The sequence below is a fragment of the Artibeus jamaicensis genome, unplaced genomic scaffold (assembly GCF_021234435.1).
Source record: "Artibeus jamaicensis isolate MK-2021 breed Jamaican fruit bat unplaced genomic scaffold, CSHL_Jam_final contig_3176, whole genome shotgun sequence".
NCBI classification, from domain to species: Eukaryota; Metazoa; Chordata; class Mammalia; order Chiroptera; family Phyllostomidae; genus Artibeus; species Artibeus jamaicensis.
In genome coordinates this window covers 4,228,076-4,249,860 of record NW_026521740.1, presented here as the reverse complement: position 1 = coordinate 4,249,860, position 21,785 = coordinate 4,228,076, and the positions used below count along the sequence as shown (strand labels likewise).

Genomic DNA, 21,785 nt, shown 5'->3' with positions numbered 1-21,785 from the left:
TACCCATATCTCAGCTTTGTTAAATCTTAATGTTGTGTCACAGTTGTTTCATGTTTTTTTCTATTTAAGAAGTAAAGTATTAAAGGTACAATCCTCGTTCGCCATATCCACAGCCTCCGTGAAATCTGGTCCCTACACATGTCTCTGGGTTATAGCAATGGCTATTCGTGGCAGGTTTTATATAAGCCGGTCTTCCCAAGTCAGTTAATCTTGATGTTTCCTATGGTTTCCATTACTTTTTAGACACAGCATATTATTTTTAGTCTAATAATCAACGTGCTAAATCTATTGTTCTTTTTAGTATTGTCTAATTTCTTCTTAATGTCAAATCTCACCTCTTCTAAAAATCTAATCTTTTTAAAAAATACTACCTTGGCTAAGAGCATGAACTCCAGAGTCAAAAAGATCCTTTTTGAATCCCAGTTTTGTCTGTGCTTATTGGATATCTGGCCTTGGGCAAGTGGTCTAATCTCTAAGTCTTACTTCTGTCATGTGTAAAGTAGAGATGATCCTACCAATCCCACAGGGTTTTTATGGAGAGTAAATGGAAAAACAAATGCAACATGTTTCAGCACAGTGCCCGGCAGGCAGTAAGCACTGGATAAACAGCAGTGATGGTTACAGTGCTGACGGTTACACCTCACTTGGCTTGTCTTCCCACTCCTATCCGGAGCTTGCTCCATTCCAGTTATTCCTCTGCTCTCTGAGTGGCTCTGTCTACCAGGTACTTCACACTGCGCCTGTCCAAGAAACCCGCTGCATTGAAACTGCACCTCTTCCACCTTCCCCTTCCCAGTGTCTGCCCTCTGACTTCCGCTGGGCATCCGTGATCCTGGCTGTCAGGTTCATGCTGAGTCTGCCTCACCCTGACCCCCCTGCCTTTCTCCTTCCTCTTAGAATGTACAGCCACACTGGTACCAAAGCATCTGAACTTGTAACCGTTTAGACTGGCTCCCCAGCATCTCTGATGGAAGAATAAGAAATTTACTCTCAATTTCTTAGTTTGCCATCCACAAAAAATACAATGATACTCTTGATACAAATTGCGCTGGTAAAGTCAGTCCAGTGAAAGCAATTTTGTTTCGTTCAGGAGGCTGGTACAGATACTGGGCCCAACAAAGCCAATCCGAGCCATGTGGACGGACTCTCTATCTGTGAAATCACCCTTAGTTCATTCCTCTTCAGGTGCAAATGAAAGGCACATACAAAACCTTGAGTTCCGCTGCCGAGAAGAGGTTTGTGTTTTTTCATAATTGATTTCCAAAGGAACCGGGTTATCCTCTAGGCTCCTCCCGGAAGAGAAAGAGGGGTATTCTAGTGCACACTTACCTTATCACAAGGAGGCAAAGGACTGTGACGGCCCAAACACCACATCCTGGGGCCCCCACGACCCTGCACTCTCTGGCCTGGGGTCGCAGACTGACGAGTCTGACACACCGATTGCGTTAGAGCAGGACAGTGTAGTTCCTCGGGCGCAGGGGAGTGGGAGGAATCTACTTTACACCAAACTTGGCAGAAGTAAAACAAAGTAACTCAATTAACTCATAGTTATGACTTAAATTTTGCTCTCTGCTTGCCGAGATTGAGCCCAAAGGCCTCGGAACATTGCTGAATTCCATCAGGGCCTCATTTGTACAATGAGTTGTGCAACTGTCATGCATGAACATTTCTGTGAAGTATGTCACAGAAACTCAGAAAGGTGCTTTGTTCTGGAGCAAAATAACATTGATAATATGGCTCTAGGAAGAAACGCCATCTTTCGACAGTCAGGATATGCTGAGCCTCTCGTTTATTTAGAAGGCACACCCTCACAGGGACAAGTGGAAGGGGTGACAGACACACACTAAGGCGACATGTACAGGACAGAACACGGTCTCCTGCCACCTCTGGTGGGAGAGCGTACCTGAACCCGACGATTGGACATTCTTTACAGATGTTGCACTTGGCCTGATGCTTCGCGGTCTCCGCTGCGGCCACTCGGTGTAAAACTGGCAGCCAAACCATGGACTGTGGCTCCAGGTGCATCCAGTCTATGAATTCTTTCACACTTATCTCTGGCTTGTTGTTATTCTGGTGAAGAAACGAACACATTACAGTAGATTCAGCATATCTAGAAACCAGATAAATGACGACAGTATTTGAATGAAAAATGAGTGGGTTTTAAGAAAAAAAAGTGAAGAAAATGTCTTGATCTAAACTTGCAACAAGGGTCATTGCCTCATGATCTTCTGAACATCGGAGCACAGTTATAAAAGAAAGTTACGTAGTTCTTTCCAGGCCAGCAAAACCACAAAATAGTTAAGGTTCTATAAGGAAAGAAAATTCTAGAACTTAAAAAGAGAAAAAGCAGAAATTGTCATATACAAAGAAGAAAAGAGTCCAGGTACCTTTACATACTCAGATTAAAAAAACACAGAAACAAAACCCCAACAATCTAAGCAATTTTCACACGTGAACTTTAATTCCATAAAGTTTACTCATCGAAGAGAGTAAACATTTGTGAAAGTACAGACTCACTGACTCATTCCCAAACTCGAAGGCCATCACAAATGCCACATCAGGAGTATTGCTTCTGTGCACTGCTCCCGTCCTGTGGCAGCACCACGCAGGGGCAATTACTAGGGAGGCACTTGGCAAGATTTCCAAATTTATAACAAAATGCATGCAACATCTTAGTCCCCCTGCAAATCTGAACACTAATTAACTTTCACATGGGCGAAGCTGAATTTGTACCCATATCTTTCTTCTGCTGTTGTCAAGGTCATTCTATGAAACTGAGCATGGGAAATTATATTTAGACTTTTCAATCAGTATTTTTTTGTATCTCTAAAACAAGAAAAAGGTCTATTATAAAATGTAATAACCCATAAAATCAATTCGCCTTTAAGGAATGGTGTGAGCATTTTTTTCTCTCTGCAATAATAAACCACTGAATATGCTTTGAGAAAATATCTGTAGGCTTGTACTTTATGCAAATGTACAATGTCAGTAGTAGCAGTTCTTTTTTTAAAAGCTCTAAAATGCCTTACATAGAGTAAGCATTAAAAAGAAACTAACATGTTTTTCTAGTTTAACATTAGTAACTTAGACCGGTATACAACTTTGTACATCATTTTCCTTTTGAACCAAAGTTCTTGAAGACTTCATTTTAATAACATTTTTAATTTACATATTTTAAAAATCTTGCCTCTGAGGGACTCAGAGCTTTTTATTAATGTATTTAGCGAATATTTATTAAGTAGCTGTGACATTTAAGGTACTCTGCACAGAAATACAATAATAAGATGATTAAAATTATCCTTGTTCATGAAGCTAAGGTTTATATGGAAGAAAAATCTAAATAAACAATTATGCAATTTAGTATGCAATTATAATTGTAATGAGCATCATAAGAAGGCAGAGGAGACTCAGGAGAATATGGTGAGACACTTGCTCTCATCCAAAGGGCTCGGAGAAGCATTTCAGAGGAGGTGAGATTTAAGCAAAGACCTAAAGAACAAATACGGATCAGCAGTGAGAAGGGAGTCTGTGGGTGGAGGACAAGGAGAACATTTGGAACAGAGGGCACATGTCCAAAGGCACTAAGGCAAGAACGGAGGAACACGCAGGGAGCAAGGGGACAAGTGACGAAAGATGAGCCCAGGGCAAAGGCAGGGCCAAATCACAGCCATCGGATGGCACAAGGGTGTCAAACTCATTTTCACGGGGACCGCATCAGCCTCACAGTTGCCTTCAAAGGGCTGAGTGTAACTTTAGGACTGTAGAAATGTTACTATTCCTTAACAGTTAAGCGAGAGCTTGGCGCTGCCATCGGATAGAAACAAGGTGCTGGGCTGGATAAAACCAGGTGGAGGGCCGGATTCAGCCCATGGGCCTTGTGTTCGCCACCTGTGTGATAGCACATGTTAAATATTTTCGATGTTTTACATCGAGAAGCAGTAGGTCTCTTTGAGGCAACAGCTATTTCTTAATCAAATATGCCTTAAGAATCAAAATACAAACTTACTGGGATGGTACCCAGTGCCCTCCACCGTTTGGCTCCAGCCCACAACCTCTGTTCCATTCCTTGGAACATCCTCAAAACCCTTTCGCAGTGTAGCCTATACACCGGTGAGCCTTCGTGTTTACCTGCTGGAAACAGCTGCGAACACTGGGCTCGATGTTGCTGCCTCCAAAAGCGGCCACTTCTCCCAGCTGCCGGGGGATCTGGATGGCGTCGTGAAGTAGGAGGCCAAGCTGCCTCTGGTCACACATTTCTGTAGGTCCTGCCACTTCGTTAAAGAGGTCTGCAAGGAGGAGAGACGAGAGGTTAGCCCCCATCAGCCCAGTGTTCTTTTACATCTTTGGTTTGGGGGATGGAATGGTGTAGATTAGAAACCATGGGTGGGGACATGAATCAATGAGTTGTCTCCCGCATTCTGATTACCTTGACATTCCGTGCATCTGTAATCAGAAACTGGTTAACCACACGCTTCTTAGAACAACCTACTGTTGTATGTCAACACGTGTCAGTAGACCAATCACTACAAATTTCCTCTGCAAATGATGCAATAAATGCATGTGGGTTTCACACAATGGTTTCAATAAAGGTTTTCCCTCTTATTGAGACCCAGTGAGCCAACATGAACCTTCCATCATCACTTGTCAAAGGAATAAATGTGCCTTAAGTGGCAAATCTTCAAATTTTAGCAGATTTGTTTACAAACTTTTTGTGTTCACTCCTAAATTTAATATTCTATTAAATTATACATTTACTTCCTTTGAAGTTTTCTATACTCAAATCTATTTTATGTACGAAAGGGCAGAAAGCACAGGGAAGTGTTTGTTTTTTTATTTCTAGGTTTGTTATTTTAGGCCCAATCAGTCTCATTCCTTACTAGCTATAAAAAGTACTTCTGTTTTACTTCATTTCATGTAATAAAATACATTTAGTCAAATTTTAAGGACATAGTAACAAAACTCACAGTTCTTAGGCTTTTCTATTCATTAAAAAAAACCCACTATTTTATAACTTTCTTCATTCAATGAAATTAAAACTCTCCTTTTCATTATTGGCTTATCTATTCACCACTTTAAATATTATGCAGATTGAAATTATTATTTTGTTTTCAGCAATAAAAGAAATATGTTTAAATAAGTTATTTTAGTAGTAGGAAAAAATTTCATGTGAAAACAACCTACTTTGTTATAGAAACTAATATTTTTTGGAAAGAAATTTCCAAGTTCTGAAAATTCATAATCACACAAACTCTAAAGCTTTTTAAGTGAAGTTTCCAAGAACAGAAGAAAGAGAAATAAATGTTTATTGGAACCTAAAAACAATTTTTCAAGAATACCTGATAAGCCAATGTCAGATCCAAATGTATATTCCTTTTATTTTAAATGGGAATAACACTGGATCTGACACTGTCAACAATGAACTTTCAAACAGCTGAACCAAGCTTAGTGATATTGACATAGTACTTATAAAGAAATACAACTTTAATTATAAGCATATGGAGGGAAAGCAAATTCAATTAAGATAAATTTAATTTTTATTACCATTTGTTTATTTAGATTTGATTAAAGGTAGTTGTTTCTTTTTATTTGTCAAAAATAAGACTATCATAGCTGGAAAATATTTGTCCATGATTCTTACTATGATGCTTATTCTCAGACTGTTCCTGGGAGGAGGACTCTTAGGTAAGTACAGTTGATTCATCTGTATAATAATCTGTACGGAGGAGTGCACATTGTCGGTGAGATCAACTGTGCCCAACTTGCTTCTTTTGAGGCAAGTGCTATACTGCTATGCCACTATTAATGTAAAACTACACATAAAATATAAAATATGAATGTTAACATTATAAATCTGGACATATTTCTAAATTTTTATGGAAGTTCACATTTTTGGTGTCATAGTCAAAAATAAAAAGGAATGTCAGAATGTGGGAATGAGTCAGAGAAAAGTCACAATCTAAAACCCAAATTTCAATAAATGAGCACAAAAAAGATGCAAAGGGCCATTGAGAAGGACGTTTGTGTGTCCTTGTTCATGTACAGAAGCCACCAGCTATTGGCAAGAAGGCCAGGGTGTCATTAGAACCTAATCGAGGGATATTCTCTAGGAGGCATGAAGAGAGAGGGGTGTGACCGAGGTAAAGACACTGACATTAGCCATTGCAAATCAATGTTCAGGGAGATACCCAGAGCAGCACCTTTGCCATTGAGTTTGAAGAGCAAATTGTCTTGCATGTTAATCCTGACAATGGAAGCAATAAGAGGAAGTGTTCTGGTATCACTGGGAAAATCAAAACTGGAATCAGGGTTGTTAACAGGGCTTGGAGAAGAAAGTAAAACAAAAGCTCAGAACATTTCCTGAGTCTCAAGACTCCCCACAAAGATTAGGATTACAGATTGCAACCCGTTTGCCAGCCCTGTAGGTAAGATGTAACGACTGTGTGTCTTACACAATCCACATCTACTTTACGTGTCTCATAAAAGTTAACAACGAAAGATTTTTTTAAATTCCATATATACAAAGTTCAAAAAGAGAAAAAGCTAATGTATGCTACCAGAAGTCAAGATTATATAGGTTCCTTTGGGGGCTTAGCAATTGGAAGGGTACCTGAGGGGGCTTTGGGGTGCTGGTAATGCGGTTTGATGTGGGTATTAGTTATATGATTGTGTTCAAGAACTGTATACTCAATGATATGTCACTTTTCTGTATATACCACATGTTATGTTTCAATCAAGTTTTAAAAAAAAGAGATTTTCTAGTAAGGGAGCTGTGGGAGCTGGCATGGCTCAGTGGAGTGAGTGCCAGCCTGTGAACTGAAAAGGTCACTGGTTCAATTCCGGGTTGGGGCACATGCCTGGGTTGTAGGCCAGCCCCTCAGCTGGGGTGTGCAAGAGGCAACCAACAGATGTATCTCCGGCACATAGATGTTTCTCTCTCTCTCTTTCTCCCTCCCTTCCTTTCTCTCTAAATAAATAAAATAAATAAAATCTTTTTTTTAAAAAAAGGGCATGCTTCATGGATTAAATTAAATATCAGAAATTTTCATTCGGTGTTTCTGTTTTTCCTGCATAATCCGAACTTTTACTGTTAAATTATACAAAGCATTAAGTCCCCCACATTTGCAGAAAGTGTGTCCACTGTAGTCCAAGCATCTGAGTATATGCACTTTAAAATACCCTCCTCATTTTAAAATGATACATTTCAGAAATACATTTGAAAGTATGTGAGTAGAAAAAGACATCTTTTATACATAATAGTGTGTTGTCAGTTTACTCCCTGATAATCAGCTTCAAAAAGTCAAGAGGCGGGAATCAGTGATGGAGGGAAAAATAGATGACACGGTTGTTTACAATAAACTGGAGGCTGAATTTGCATGTGTTTCAGAGTAAATTGAGTGCCGTGACATAACTGTTACTTTCTGAGAACCTGACATTCCTTCAGGGGCACGAGAAAACCCCAAAGCACAGACGATGAAAAAGTCCTTTTCTAATTTTGTGCGCTGATGCTTTTACTCACATTTTTCTTTCTCACTCATTATAGAAATAACTCTTTTAGCTTTGAAAATGGCACCTTTTGACCATTATAATGCTGAAGATGATTTAAATTCTGGATAAAGTGCCACCGCACAAAAGCCTTGGGCAAAGTGTTTTCCTGCATGGAGTTCGGGCTCCGTGAAGGCCCCTCACCTGCTGACCCCGCAATCAGCTTTTCCTTTCATAGGAATCTACATCTCCTTTCACTGACAATTCTTGCAAACTGTGTAAGAAAAACAAGCCTTCCTGATGTAGACCAAAAACTGAAAATCAAGTCATCTCACAGCCATACCACAAAAGAAACTATTTTTTTAAGGTATCTGTGTTCACATAAGATGCAAAACTTCAAAAAACTTACAGGACTTGTGATCAAATAGCCTCTTGCTTTTGGCATCTCTCCATTAGTTAAGTATCGCCACCCCTCTCCCGCAAATGTGTGGATGTATCTGTAAGGAATCCCCTGAGAGTATGTACGGCAGAATCCAGTAACTCATATTTTTTATGGACAAAATCAAATCAAGAGATATTTTACAGTAGTTAGGAGTTTGGAGACAGCAGCAATTGCTACCATTTATTCAACAGCTAGCTATTTCTCGGTACTTTTCACATATTATCTCTAATTGCTCTCAAAACAAGAATTAGTAGTTTCGTTCTTTAGTTGAAGAAAATTTCCTAAATTTCAGCTTCCTGAAGCATGAAATGGAAGTAATATCACCTCTTGGCTGCAGTCAGTATTCAACAGGATCTTGTAACCTGCCCAAAGTCACTCAGCCACCAAGTGGTAGAGCCGAGGTTTGAAGTCAGGTCCCTCTGACCCATGAGCCCATCCTTTTCCAAATGCTAAAAGGCCTTTCATTAACTAACAGATAAATGAATATCACTCATTTTTTGGTGAGTAAAAACAAACATAAAAAAATAAAAAATGTTTTTGTCACTTTAGTTTTTTATACTGTATAATTATTTGTGTCTACAATAGTTCTAGTCTATCTCGATATTTTTTTAAGTATCGGAAGCACTCAAAGTTCTAGTAAAAAGTATAGTATAAAGGTTCTAGTCCATCTTAATTTTTTTAAAATACTGAAGTATAGAGAAAGAGAAAAGGCTTGGGCTCTATAGTCAGAAAACTCTGTGATCTAGTTCTGGTCTGATTATCGTCACTGCAGCCTTTGGCCAGATTTTCAACCTGGCTCCATTAAGTTTGTCACCTGGAAAATTGAAATCACAATGCCAACATCACTATGGGGTGATTATTCTAAGAATCGAATGAGATATAATTTGTAGTTGGTTCTCACTCCATCACGGCACCTCACCTCTTGATCCGACAATCGGAATTTCATTCCATACAAGTTCATTTTGGAATGACACCTTTAATCTACCCTGGGCACATATAACAAGGGTTAAAAAATAACTATGATTACTAGCAAGTCATATAAAACTAGTCCCCAATCAATTATCACCGTCATCACTAAAAATACTATTGGTATAGGAAAGTTCTTACATACATCTGTATTTTTCTTCTAAAAGACCTTTAGAGAGAGACATCAATCCGATCTTCAGACTCTGCACTCTAATTTTTCCAGTCCGACCCCTGAAATTATAAGAATCTCAATTTATTACATGAATTTAAAACAGTATGTAAAATATTTCTGAACATCTAGTTTTTTGAGGGTAAACCATTAAAAAATAATTGCATCATAAATATAACTTCACTATTGATGTTTAAAAATTACTGTTACACCCACACCTTAATTTCATGACATGTTTTAATAGTATGTTTGACCTAGTCTGGAAGAATATACAGCCTGAGGTCACTTTACATATGACATATGAACTAGGAAGAACTAAGGCAAAATAAAAACCTTGATTATAAAACTGAAAAGATTTCATTTTTATAAATACTATGAATTAAAATCTATTTGTTAATCATTATAAATGCAAGATTCAAAATAGACACATATATGTGTGTGAGCTAATTCAGCAAGATGTATCTAAGATCAAATGTAAGAAAACTAACTAAAAAATTTAACTGTATACTGAGGACTTATACCTGCCAAATGCTTAAAAATGTATTGTCTGTATTCATGTTGGTCTCTGTCAGTCAGTTTTCATGTTACGATTGAGAATGTACTAGTCTATGATTTTAGACAGATGTGAGATCTCTGGGGAAGTACTACATTATAGTTAAATATAAAATGCATAAATTAATCAATGTGAGGAAATAGCACTTCTGTTAGCTTTATACTATGCCAATGACAGTCCCTTTCAATTCCACTTATAACCAGACTAGAAGAAAATCTTTATCTTTAAAGCAGAAAGTTGTCTTCATTCCATCATTTGTCAGAGAATTACTGAGCTATCTACCAAGTGTTAGTCACTACACTAGATCCTGGGGATAAGGAACAGTAAATGCAGAAACTACAACAATTAATAATATTATGATCTTTGCGATGGAATCACACACAGTCAAGAAAAAAGTCTTTATTGCTACCTTTATTATTTCATATCCAGAATCAGTTTTCAGTTTAAATTTTTATTGTTAATTTTCTTAAAAGATGTTTTAAATTTACAAGTAGAACAGACTTAAAATCTATAAATAAACTTTTACATAATTATATGAATACATAAAATTTAGTCATTCATGCTGTTTAAAAAGCAGGCAAGTATTTATATTATGGGACTTTGATTTCAGGTAGTCTTACTGTCAAACTGAATTTAAGTTTTGATCTTCTTGGTATTTTTATACTATTAATAGTAATTTGTATCTTCCAGTCTCAAATTATAAGTTCTCAGGTAAGTTTCTGTATATATACCATGACATATGAAATATGAATTAAATAAAAAAGCAAAACATGCTTAGGGATTGGTAAAATGTATTTTCAAAACAGTAGCCTAGAGTCTGTATCTATGTTAAATCATATCCAAAAAATGTCTTGAACCCTTATAATGTATATGCACAACATTCAGAAATGACCTATGAAATAAGTAACACTTGCACTTAAAAATATATCTATTATAAGCAGAATTTCTAAGTTAACATATTTATTTCATTTTCTCACAATTATAGACATACTAGTTTCAAAATAACCTTAAACCATGCTATGCTTGAAGTATTGTTTCTACTTCTTATTTTTAGGCCTTTCCTAATAGACAATGTCTGTTTTCTTTCTTCCAGAAATCAGGGAATTTTATTCTTTGTGCACAATCAGAGCACAGAGTTGCAGAAGATAACAAAAGGCTGTGTGAATAGACTCGTACATGAATATGGCCGAGGACAAAGCAATCCCATAAGGAAATGAAGATCAAAATGATAGGCATTAGAGGATGACCTCCAGTCTGTGGTGTCAACACAAGAAAAGAACCTCATCAGGAAGACTACTGCAAGTGTCTATCATTCATTCATCACACCATCCGCAGTTATGAAAGCTTCCTAGGACCCCAGCATTGCTCTACATGCTGTGGGGACCAATAGCAAAGTACAGACACGATTCCTACCCATGATATGCTCCCACACTAGCTGGGGAGGCGAGACAAGAAAACTAGAGAATCATAAGAAAATATGAAACCAACCTTTATGGAGGGAAATAATCAAGTGCAAGATCATTCTGGCTAACTAATGATGGGTGATTAGTTTGAATATTCCTTAGTCTGCCAATATTTAATAAAGAGGATAAGTTGGACATTGCAGGCATGACTTGGCTCACCTGTCCTGACCAGGAGAAAGTAAATATTACAGGACAGGGAACAGAGGAAAGCACATGAGCACCAGTTACAAAACTCACTCACGTGGCAAGGACTTACATCAAGGCTAAATTGTTGATAAAGTTGTCTAGGTGATATGGGGCCAGAAGATGGAGGGCTTTGGTGTTAAAAAACGGTATTTGAATTCAAGAGACAATAGAGAGCTAATGAAACTTATTATTGTACGACATGACCCAATACTTAAGTGCTCGGCTCCCTGACAGTTTTCAGAATTAACTCCTGACATTAGTTTAACTGAAAAGATATGTACCTTAGTAAATTACATCCATCTTGGAAAAGTGGAAAAATGACCTCCCATTATAGCAAGTGAGGTTAATATTTTCTGTAGAAACAAAAGAATCTGAACCACGTATTCTAGACTACTGCTTTAAACCATGAATTAAATAATTTCGATTTCCAATACATCTAGAAGGAAGATTATAAAGTTAAGATCTTTTACCCTGGGAAGATAAAAACTGAGGGAGGCCATGAACTCTCAGAAAATGAATCAATTTCATCTTTATTTCATATAAAGACCTTTCTACATAGCAGTTTATTTGCCTTTCCTAGTCATCTATATATGGTAAACCAACCACATATTTTAGCTCAGTTTTTCTAATGAGAAATTAAGATGTCAAAAGTGAAGTGACTAACAAGTCACAGGGCAACCAGAACCAAATATTTGGATCCATGTTATCCACAACAGAAGAAAACAGATTTTTAAAAAAAATTTAGAATATTAGGAGAAGTGCAGCACAAGTTAAAAATTTTTTAAAAAGTAGAAAACTTAAAATAATTTATTAAGTACTATTTTTCTTAGATATGGTAATATGGCAAGAATAATCAAGTACTTATCAACAAATCTGAATATCAGTGCCATATCTACCACTAATACACAACGGGTAGCCAAAAATAAGTTCTCTTATCTCCCTAGGTCAGTTTATCAATCAGTAAAATGAAGAGGGAAAAATGGTAGATCCTCGAATCCTACTTCCAGAATTTTATGGTTTGTGTGCACATCACTCATTATTTCAAGAGATGACTGAATATACTTCACGAGTTGCAAAGGCAGTTCTGGCTGCATCACAGTACACAAAGTAAGGCCGTCAAAAACATGTGGTTAATGAATGAAAGTCAGATAGCCGAAGGAATGGAAGGGTTAGATCATGGTACCATTTCCATGCTTCATGGACTTCTTAGGGGTCCGTTGTTTTTTTTTCCTGGTGCATTGGAAGCAACAGATTTTAGTTGCTACCAGATTTTCAGAGGGCTTGAAAAGAGTTAAACATTCTTGTTTGTTTAAGACAAATGAATAAGTCATCGTTATTAGAGAAATCTGGGCTACCCACTGCGGCCATCTGACACTAGCATAAGTGACCATGTTTTTTCATAAGTTTAGTGCATGATATTTCTCTCTAAGAGAGAAAACTACAGAGAATGGACATCTTTCTGACCCAGCATGGTCTTTGCTACATTTCTTTGACATGAAATGGAGATGCATCCTAAAATCTTTTTGCCCTTTAAAATGTAAAATTTCAAGATATTGTTCTTCTAAAAAAAAAAACAGTATCTTAGTAGAATTTCTCATGTGCTCTCATCTGATGGTGGAAAACAGAAATATACCCACATATAACTCCCTGGAATATGAATCACAACATGTCACATACTGCTTCCTTCCCACCTAAGCAGCACTATTCCCTTTAGGCTATCCAGTGAAAATGGCACACATATGTCACGGGCTGAATTACATCTTCCTAAAATTCATATTTTGAAGTCCTAACTCCCTGTACCTCAGGATGCAACTGTATTTGGAGATAGGATCTTGAAAGAGGTAATTAACTTCAAATGAGGTCATTAGAGTGGGCCCTAATCCCATTTGACTCATGTCCTTATAAGAACAGGAAATTAGGACATAGACACACACAAGAGAAAGACCATGTGAAGACACAGGGAGAAAACAGCCAAGTGTAACATAAGGAGAGAGGCCTCAGAAGAAAGCAACCCTGCTGGCATCTTGATCTTGGACTTCTAGACTTCTGTTGAAGCCACTGAGTCTGTGAAATGTTGTTATGGCAGCCCTAGCAAACTAATGCAGTGTGTTGAATCCACAAACAATGATGAGGGTGTGATTCGACATCTCTTTCAGTCTTGCCTTTGAATATGGTTCAAGATGTGCCCCTCTAACTTATCCACAGGGCTTAATGAAGTTCCTAAGTATTCTATGGATTTAGCATTCTTCCTGAGATGCAAAATCAAGTTACAGGTTTTGTAGTTAAAACATCTAACTGACCAGCTATTCTGATGAACTTACTAGAGAAAATGTCTCTTTTGGAGGTTTAAAAAAATGAAAAATCAACTTAATAGTGAATAATTGCTAACAGTTTTCTTTTACCATAGGAAGATAGAATGCGGTACAATGGAACGTATTAAAATATGTCACATAGGGACACAGTAAATCCCACATTCATTATGGTAATTGGGATTCATGTTATTCGTTCTCAGGGAATTTCTTAAGAACCCTCGAGCATGCAAAGGCTAATTGCTTATTTTTTTTAAATCTTTACAATATTTGTGACTATTGAAAAAGAAAAGATTGTTCTAATCAAAAGCGTAAACAAAATTTTAATTAAATCATGTCTAAAGCCATCACCATCATTTACTTACACAGAATCAGCTGCTAAATGTATGCATTTATGAACTATCATTTATCTTCTTTTTCTCTAAATCAAATGGGAGAATAATAAACACAAATTTTCATACAGCTAATTAATGAAAAATAACTTTTAGGGACTGAGAGCAAAACAACGGTTCTAATTTTCTTATTTCATCTTTGCATATTTTAACCCCCTACCAGAAGAATGAATAATTCCTAATGTTTTAGAAATGTCAGCCCACAGCAGGAAGCCTTTCTAAAATTATTTTACAAATGCACTGTCACATTCAAAAAAAGTCAAATTAATGACAATTGAGTTGTGCTGGAGGTTTACACTGCTGTTCATGAACAGTGAGTACCTAACTAAATTATAGACATTAGTGCGCTATAGTGTAAATTACTTAAAACATCATATATATACATAAACAACCACCACTGCGATAAGAAAAGCTAATACTAAAGGAGACATTAAATGCCATTAATTGCCATTCAAGTTGCTCTTAAGTTGTCAAACAAAAATAGCAAAGTGGAATATTATAAACCAAGAAATAATTTTAATTCATAACAGTAACTATAAAATACCATCTTTTGGAAAAAATACTGTAAGAAATTCCAGAGGGAGAAAAAAATTAGATTTATTTATATTAGGTTTCCCCTAGCATGGTGACAAAAAAAAAACTCTAAGTTTGACAGCTTTAGTAATTAAAGCAACATCTTTAAATAATGAATAGTACTATTCATTATTTAATGATGAATTCAATTCATTCATTAATAATGAATGGATGAAGTAGTTGAATGTAGAGCTTCTTGCCCCTAGTTAAGGAGTAGTTACATTTACACAGTCCTAAAATTACATTTTGGCCCTTTGAAGGCAACCGCAAGGCTGATGTGGCCCCCGGTGAAAATGAGTTTGACACCCCTAGAATAGACATTCATTTTTTTATTGTTGGCTACTTGCTCATTATTTAGAAAGTCATTCCTTTTCAAAAATTAACATAAATATTTCCACTGAATAAAGTATTTTAATAGTAAACTGAGAGTGAAAAGAGGGAAGGGAGGAGGGGAATAACTGTAAAGGAAGGGAAGGGTCAAGATATATGTACAAAGGACCCATGGTCAAGGACAATGGGGTGGGAACTGTCTTTCGGAGTAGGGTTTGGAAGGGGCAGGGGAGAGACACAGGGGGAAAAATGGGGACAACTCTAACTAAATAAGAATTAAAAAATTCACTTTAAAAAGTTACATATTTTATATTAGCATATTTCATTCAATGACTGTATTTCAACCAGAAAAAATCAAAACTTACGTGTCATATACATTGAGCAACCAGTTGAGACACATATCCACACAGAGAGGAACATTGACCAGATCCTTGTGCATTTGCTCGAGGCCGTCATAAGTGGTGGTCAGGCAGTTGATGACATCTGGGACGCTGAGGAGCTGATCATTCTGGTTCAGCTTGTGCTGTTTGAAAACTTCATTTGTTGTATTCAACTCTAAAAGATCCACTAATCAGGTGAGAAACAGGAATATGTAGAGTTACTAAATTATATAAAAACACTGAAAGAATTTATCCTTTTAGCTAATTTGAGTTTTTACAGTAACAAATAGCATTTCCATTCTTGCATTGCTAACCTCTTCTTTTATCCACATTTCTATGCTTTTGAATCTGAGCTGTCACTTTTCAATATGATACCATTTTTTACTCCTTGGAATATCAATTTGCCCTGCTTTCCTTGTCTGGCTCTTTCCTTTCCAAGCTCTTCCTACTTTCAAACATCGGGAGGCATAAATCTCTGAATCTGCTCCAAATGGTAGCAAGTCCCAGATGTTACCTGCTTTCCTCCTCTTACTTCCTGAGAACAGCCTGCTCCCAATTCATCCTTTCTATCACTGGCAAACTAATCATCCTGAACAGTGTCTCAACATATACATTGCGAGATACAAAGTTGAATAAAGCTGTTCAATTCAAAAAAAGAAAAACCAGCTTTATATTATGCAAAACACCATGAAGATTCCTCAAAATATTAAGAATAGAATTACTGTGTGATCCAGCAGTTCTTCTTCTAGGTACTTATCCAAAGATTATAAAACTCTAATCAAAAAGATATATGTACCCTTGTGTTTATTACAACATTATTCACAATTGCCAAGATATGGAAACAACTTACGTGACAATCAACAGATGAATGAATAAAGATGATCTGGCCTGTGTACATATATAAAACAGAATACTATGCAGCCATAAAAATATGCCATTTCTGGCATAAATGAATGTTGACATTATTGTGCTAAGAGACAGAAGTTGAAAGGAAAGGGATAATAACTGTGTGCTTTTACTCATACGTAGAATATAAAACAAAAAGGAAACAAGAGAACAACCAAACCAAACCAAAACCATAGATACAGACAAAAGATCGGTGGTTACAGGAGGGAAATGAAGGTGGGGTAGGGCAAAATGGGTAAACAGGGTCAAGTATATGGTGGCCCAAATATACAGTGACACTAGAGAGCACACAGATATTGAGTTATAATGTTCTACACCTGAAACTCATATAATGTTACACACGTTACTGCAACAAAAATTTTAAAAAACCAATGAGCTCTGCAGAAAAATAATAGTTCTCCACTGCCTACTGAATGAAGGCTGACCTCCATAGGCCCTCGCAGTTTGAGCCTAACTTCGTCTGCTTCCCATGATGCTTTGGCGAATAGGCAACTTGTAACTAGGCAGAATTAATGGAGGTTTGCAGGAAAGGCTCCACATGCAGAGGTCTTCACGCACTTGCTCCCATCCTTACCCTTCCTGTGTAGGACACCTACACTGGGCATGGCTGCTGCTAAAGCACAGAGAGTGGGCAAAGAAGGATGAGGTGGAGCCCTTGCTCTCAAAGGTGGCAAGTCTGGGAAAGAGGACAAGCAGACTGAGACCTTTACCAAAAGGAGGAGTGAAAGCACCCCAAGGAAAGAATGCATCCATTTCTATGAGAGCCATTCCTGCTAAGGGAATGGAAGGACAACCAAACAAGGCTCCCTAGGAAGGTGAGTATGAAAGGGGCCTTAAAAATACAGAAGATACAAGAGATCATGTAAAATGTGGGAAGAACTCCAGAAGGACAGAGCTGCCTGCAGAAAGACAAAAATTCAAAGAACTCCAGAGGGCTCTAAGGAATGACCAGAGGCATTTTTGACAGTTAAATAAAATGAACAGCTTCCTTTGTGTTTCCCTGTTTACAGGTAGGTAATGAATGACTCAACGCGGATTTAAAGAGAAGATTATGTAGACACAAATGAAAAAGTCTCACATAATCTTTCTTTTAAATCCATGTTGAGTCATTCATTATCTAACTGAGAACAGGGAAACATACATTACTGAATTACTATGCAATTTATATATTTATTGAGTATGGGGATGACTCCTCTAATTCTAAACATATGGGTTTATAAAATTACAGATCTAAGGTCTGCCCATGGAAATTACTGCTTTATAAAATTCTTCCCCTATCTCCATATTTAACATTTGAGATTTTTCAAAAAATCAGTTCAGGGGGACTTTAAAAAAAATATATATATATATATATACATACATACATACATACGCATATTAGTTGGAGATATATATATATATATATATATATATCCATATATATAATTTCTCTTTGCCAGATGCAGAACTGTTCCCTAAGAAAATATGACATTTTTCACAGTTAACTAAAATGAACAGCTTCCTTCATATTTACCTATTTTTTTTTCCTGTCGGAAAGGGTGATATGCTGGGGTCCTCACACAGTTTGAGGGAGGCACACCTCACACAAGAGCATGAAGACCCCATCATCACGTAGATGAAATACAAAAGAATCATTTTCACCTATTTTTAACTATGGAACAACCATTAATTTTGAATTTTTAAGACATTCATGAAATGTGTCCACTCTAGTGGCTCAAACACCACAGAATGATTTATTTTTTCAAGTCATGTACATTGGAAAAGAACTCCTTTAAAATTACACAGATTAAAATTATTTCTAAAACAACTCAACAGGGATTAAATTAAAACTATTTCTAAAAACAACTCATTTTTCAAAAATAGAGAAAAATAAAAACACAACTCTGGGTAATAAGTCAATCCAGATGATCCCACTTCCTTCAGACGTCAAATATATCATTGACCAAATTTCAGCTAATATATAAAATAACTGTGTAAGGCCTACATGAGTTAGAGATGGGGACCAAAAAAAAAGGAAAAAACTGGGAACCATCTGAAATTTCCATTGTCACATTCCCTTGACGTTACATACTGTCTTCAATGATAAACTCCTAGAGGGCAGGAGCAAAATTTAAATTCACTCGTAACAGTGTGTGGTAAAAGGAATGACTTCATAATGATCGTGGTTGCTACAGAACTATAACTCCACACAGGTACAAAGACACATGTTCAGAGACTGCCAACATGCTCTAAATTTCTGAATTTCAGCATTAATTGTGGCAGCAACACAACGCTGTTATTGTGTCCCCATCCCCCACATGGCATAAAGTGACAATAGACCAAACTCCAAAAAGACCATTTTCCGGATGAGGGTTCCCTTACAGTTCTTCCAGAAAAGCCCTTTGTAATACTCATTGTAAATATGACAGTAATTTGCCGCACCCCACAGACGATCGTGTCTTTGATTTTCAGTGATTTACTCTGACACTTTGCTGTAGTGCCTAAGCAAGGCATACATCTTCCTGAAGTGTGTCCCATTTAGGTACCTTTAAAATGGACTACATTTAGATCACAGAAAATTAGGATCCTCTCCTCTCAAAGGCAGACAAATGACAGCTCAGTCATGTGGCAAATGAAACAAATAGCAGAATCATTTTCTACCCATTTTTTTTCTTTAACCCTGCATAGGAGGCACAGGCAATCAAATGAAAATGGAGCATCACTCTCCTCTGTAAAAATGCACACTGCATATAGCCCCTGACCCTGGACTTCTGTGGCTCCTCTGTCTCCAACTGCTTGGCCATCCCTGATAGCAACTTTCCCATCTCCTCTTCCCCAGACATCAACGAAACATAGGTGGCGAGCAAGACCTTGTATCTATAAACCTCACTCACTTCCATTATTACTCCTCTCTGGATGACTCCAGGCTCTCTTTTCTTCTGCCTGTGCCCCCAATCCACATTCCTGCTGCTCTGTTCCCCACCAGAGTTATACTCCTCTCATTCAGGAACCTCCACCTCCATACGTTCCGAATTTAAGGTCTTGCCTTCTTGTTGTGCTGAAATCCAGTAACGGTGTTGCCACCTTCCATAGATCATTGGTCTGCAAATTCTGAGCTTTTCTAACAGTCTCCTCCCTCTATCCTCTGCAGTTTATGAACCACAAGATTCCCCCTGACATCAGTTCCTTCCCCTCTTCACAAATCCGTACCCTCATCTCCACTCCTATGACCGGCAGCCAGCTCAGCCTCCATCACCTTTCACCTGAGATATTTTCTTGTCCTCTGTTCCCTCTGTCCTTTGATCTGTCCCAGAGATTGTCCAAAGCACAAAGCCACAACTGGCCCTGTCCTCTAAATTCCACAAAACATAAAGTGGTTCCACAGTACTCTGCTACACACACACACACACACACACACACACACACACAGGAACGTTGAATTCAACATTGGAAAGCCTTGAGGAACAAAAACTCTAAAAAAACAGAAAAGGTTTCATTAAAAAAAAAAGACCAAACTAGACCTAAACTGATTTTAAGGGCATTCCTGAATACTGGACAAATAGCTCATTAGCTATTCCATTTAGACCCCATTACTAGCTGATGTCCCCTGAACTCCATCCAGGCCTCCAAAAGATTAGAGAAGCACTAATCTTCTTAGTTCACTTATAGTACAGGGGTCCCCAAAGGACACAGCATTTAGTTGTGCATGGCTTTGAACTATATCTAAGTGAAGATACAGTAGATTTCTTCTTCTACTTAATTTTTTCATTCACCTTTATAGTTCTGAGAATCATCCATGTTGTACTGATTACTCATTCACTTATTATTTGCTGTTGTATCCGATCATATTGATGAGTATGCCAACATTAAACAAACTGTACTATTAAAAAGTGCACCTATAAATCTCCTTATGCATTTTTCCGTTATACTCCTATGACTTTCCAACTCAAATCATTTACTCAGTCTCTCCTAGCAGACCGCTCTATGCCAGCAATTGCATGAGGTCCAAAGTGTAGAAGAAAACAGACTCATCCCTCACATGAAAGCTTAGCTCATCGGGAGAGACAGACCATAAATAAACAGAACAGCATGCACTGTGACAAGAGCCACGTAAGTACTAAATCTATGAGATGAAATATCAGGGTGACCTATTTTAAGCAAAGTAGCCAAGAAAGCCTCATTAATGCCAGGCGACAGTGAAACTAGGACCTCAAGGAAGAGAATGCACCAGTTGGGGGAAAAGGAGAAGCACAAGGGGCTACGACAGGCGCTCTTCAGACAGGGGGAACAGAATCCAGAGCTCGCCATTTCCACTGTCCCCAGAACTGCTAAAATCCCGTAGTGGAGCACAGACCATGGGGTGGACAGAGAGAGAAGCCAAGGCAAAGGCCATTTCACTTGAGGGCAATAGGACTCCGTCGTAAGTAGGGGAGCTGTGTCCACAGGTAATGTGCCCTCTCCAAACTTCAGTTCCTTGAGTGTGGGAACTGAGTCTCTATTTCGCCTTATCTCCTGCACAACCTTGGAGCCCAATAAATGAATGAACAGTGACAAAAACAATGGTGCGCCCTGTACGTTGGGATATTATGGAGGGTGGAAATGTACACAAATGGAAAGACTACTCTTGACCTAAAGCCGTTCTCAGTGAAGGTGGGACAATCGTCCTGACGCTGTGTATTGTGCAAAGGCACACATTTGGCACTTACAGGAAACACAGTCATACGAGGCCATCATAAAGTTCTGGAAATACTGGTGGCAGGTGGAAATGGCTTGTAAATGTTTCCAAAAGGAGTAAATTTTTAATAGTATTTGGGAGGAAGGAAGGGTTACAGACGATTGCTGGGGAAGGGTCCAGCGACAGAAGGGATGGGCAAGGAAGGAGCAGATTAATCACTAACAGGCGAGCTGGACAAGCAGCCCAGGGGCCCCAGGCTAGAGAGCAGTGGCGGCAGAGCACAGGAAGGTAGAGGCCAGGTGGTGGTCAGTGCATCGCCTCCATATTTATAACCCAGCGCAGCCCGGCAGCGTTCTAAGTGTGTGTTACTAAATGCCGGTCAGTTTATAAGTGGGAGGCATCACTCTTCTGCCCCTCTCCTCTCACATTTGAAGAAATGAACAGAAAATTCATTTTTCTTTGGAGTAAAAAAAAAAGCTCAACAGAATAAAACAAAACTAAATGTATCAATGCTTACCGACCCAGAAGTATTAGTGAAAACTGGAGCCATATTCGTAATGAACACGAACAAGGCAGTCTTCTGTCAATTGAGATTCTGTGGCTGAGTCATCTGTCCTCATTTTATAGCTCATCAGGCCCGAGAGGACCTTCCTGATCCGTCAGCTGGATGCTGGACATGCAGCCGAGCCTCTCTCGAAACTGTGGTCACCAGGAACTCACGGAGCTCAGAACACCCCTTCTGTGTGCTCCCAATTCCCTTCCTCTTTCCTTCTGGCTCCACAGATAGACCGCCAGTCACGGTGCTGGCTTCTTTTCTTTCTTTCTTTTTTTTTGTACTGGTAATTTGGTGAGGCTGTCATCACAACCTGCCAATTATCTGGGGCTCGAGGGTTACAGGCAGTAGGTCATCCCACCCTTTGTTCTATCACCTAATCAAAAGGGGGGCTTTTCTTCCACACATAGCTTAGGTTTTCCTTATT

General features: G+C 38.1%; 1 protein-coding gene and 1 non-coding gene across 10 annotated transcripts in view; both read right to left on the bottom strand.

Annotated features, from left to right (window-relative positions):
* UTRN (utrophin) overlaps positions 1-21,785 on the bottom strand; it is a 449,632-nt gene that overhangs the window by 49,972 nt on the left and 377,875 nt on the right. For all 9 annotated transcript variants that reach the window (XM_037144913.2, XM_037144915.2, XM_037144914.2 and 6 more), the window contains 4 exons: positions 15,231-15,432; positions 9,036-9,121; positions 4,129-4,286; positions 1,904-2,070 (listed from right to left, as the gene is read on the bottom strand). In XM_037144913.2, the coding sequence (XP_037000808.2) occupies positions 1,904-2,070; positions 4,129-4,286; positions 9,036-9,121; positions 15,231-15,432 (613 nt within the window). The remainder of the gene's footprint in view (positions 1-1,903; positions 2,071-4,128; positions 4,287-9,035; positions 9,122-15,230; positions 15,433-21,785) is intronic.
* LOC119049075 (small nucleolar RNA U13) lies at positions 17,679-17,783 on the bottom strand. The gene has a single exon (XR_005082446.2). It is a non-coding gene; the product is annotated as a small nucleolar RNA U13 (small nucleolar RNA).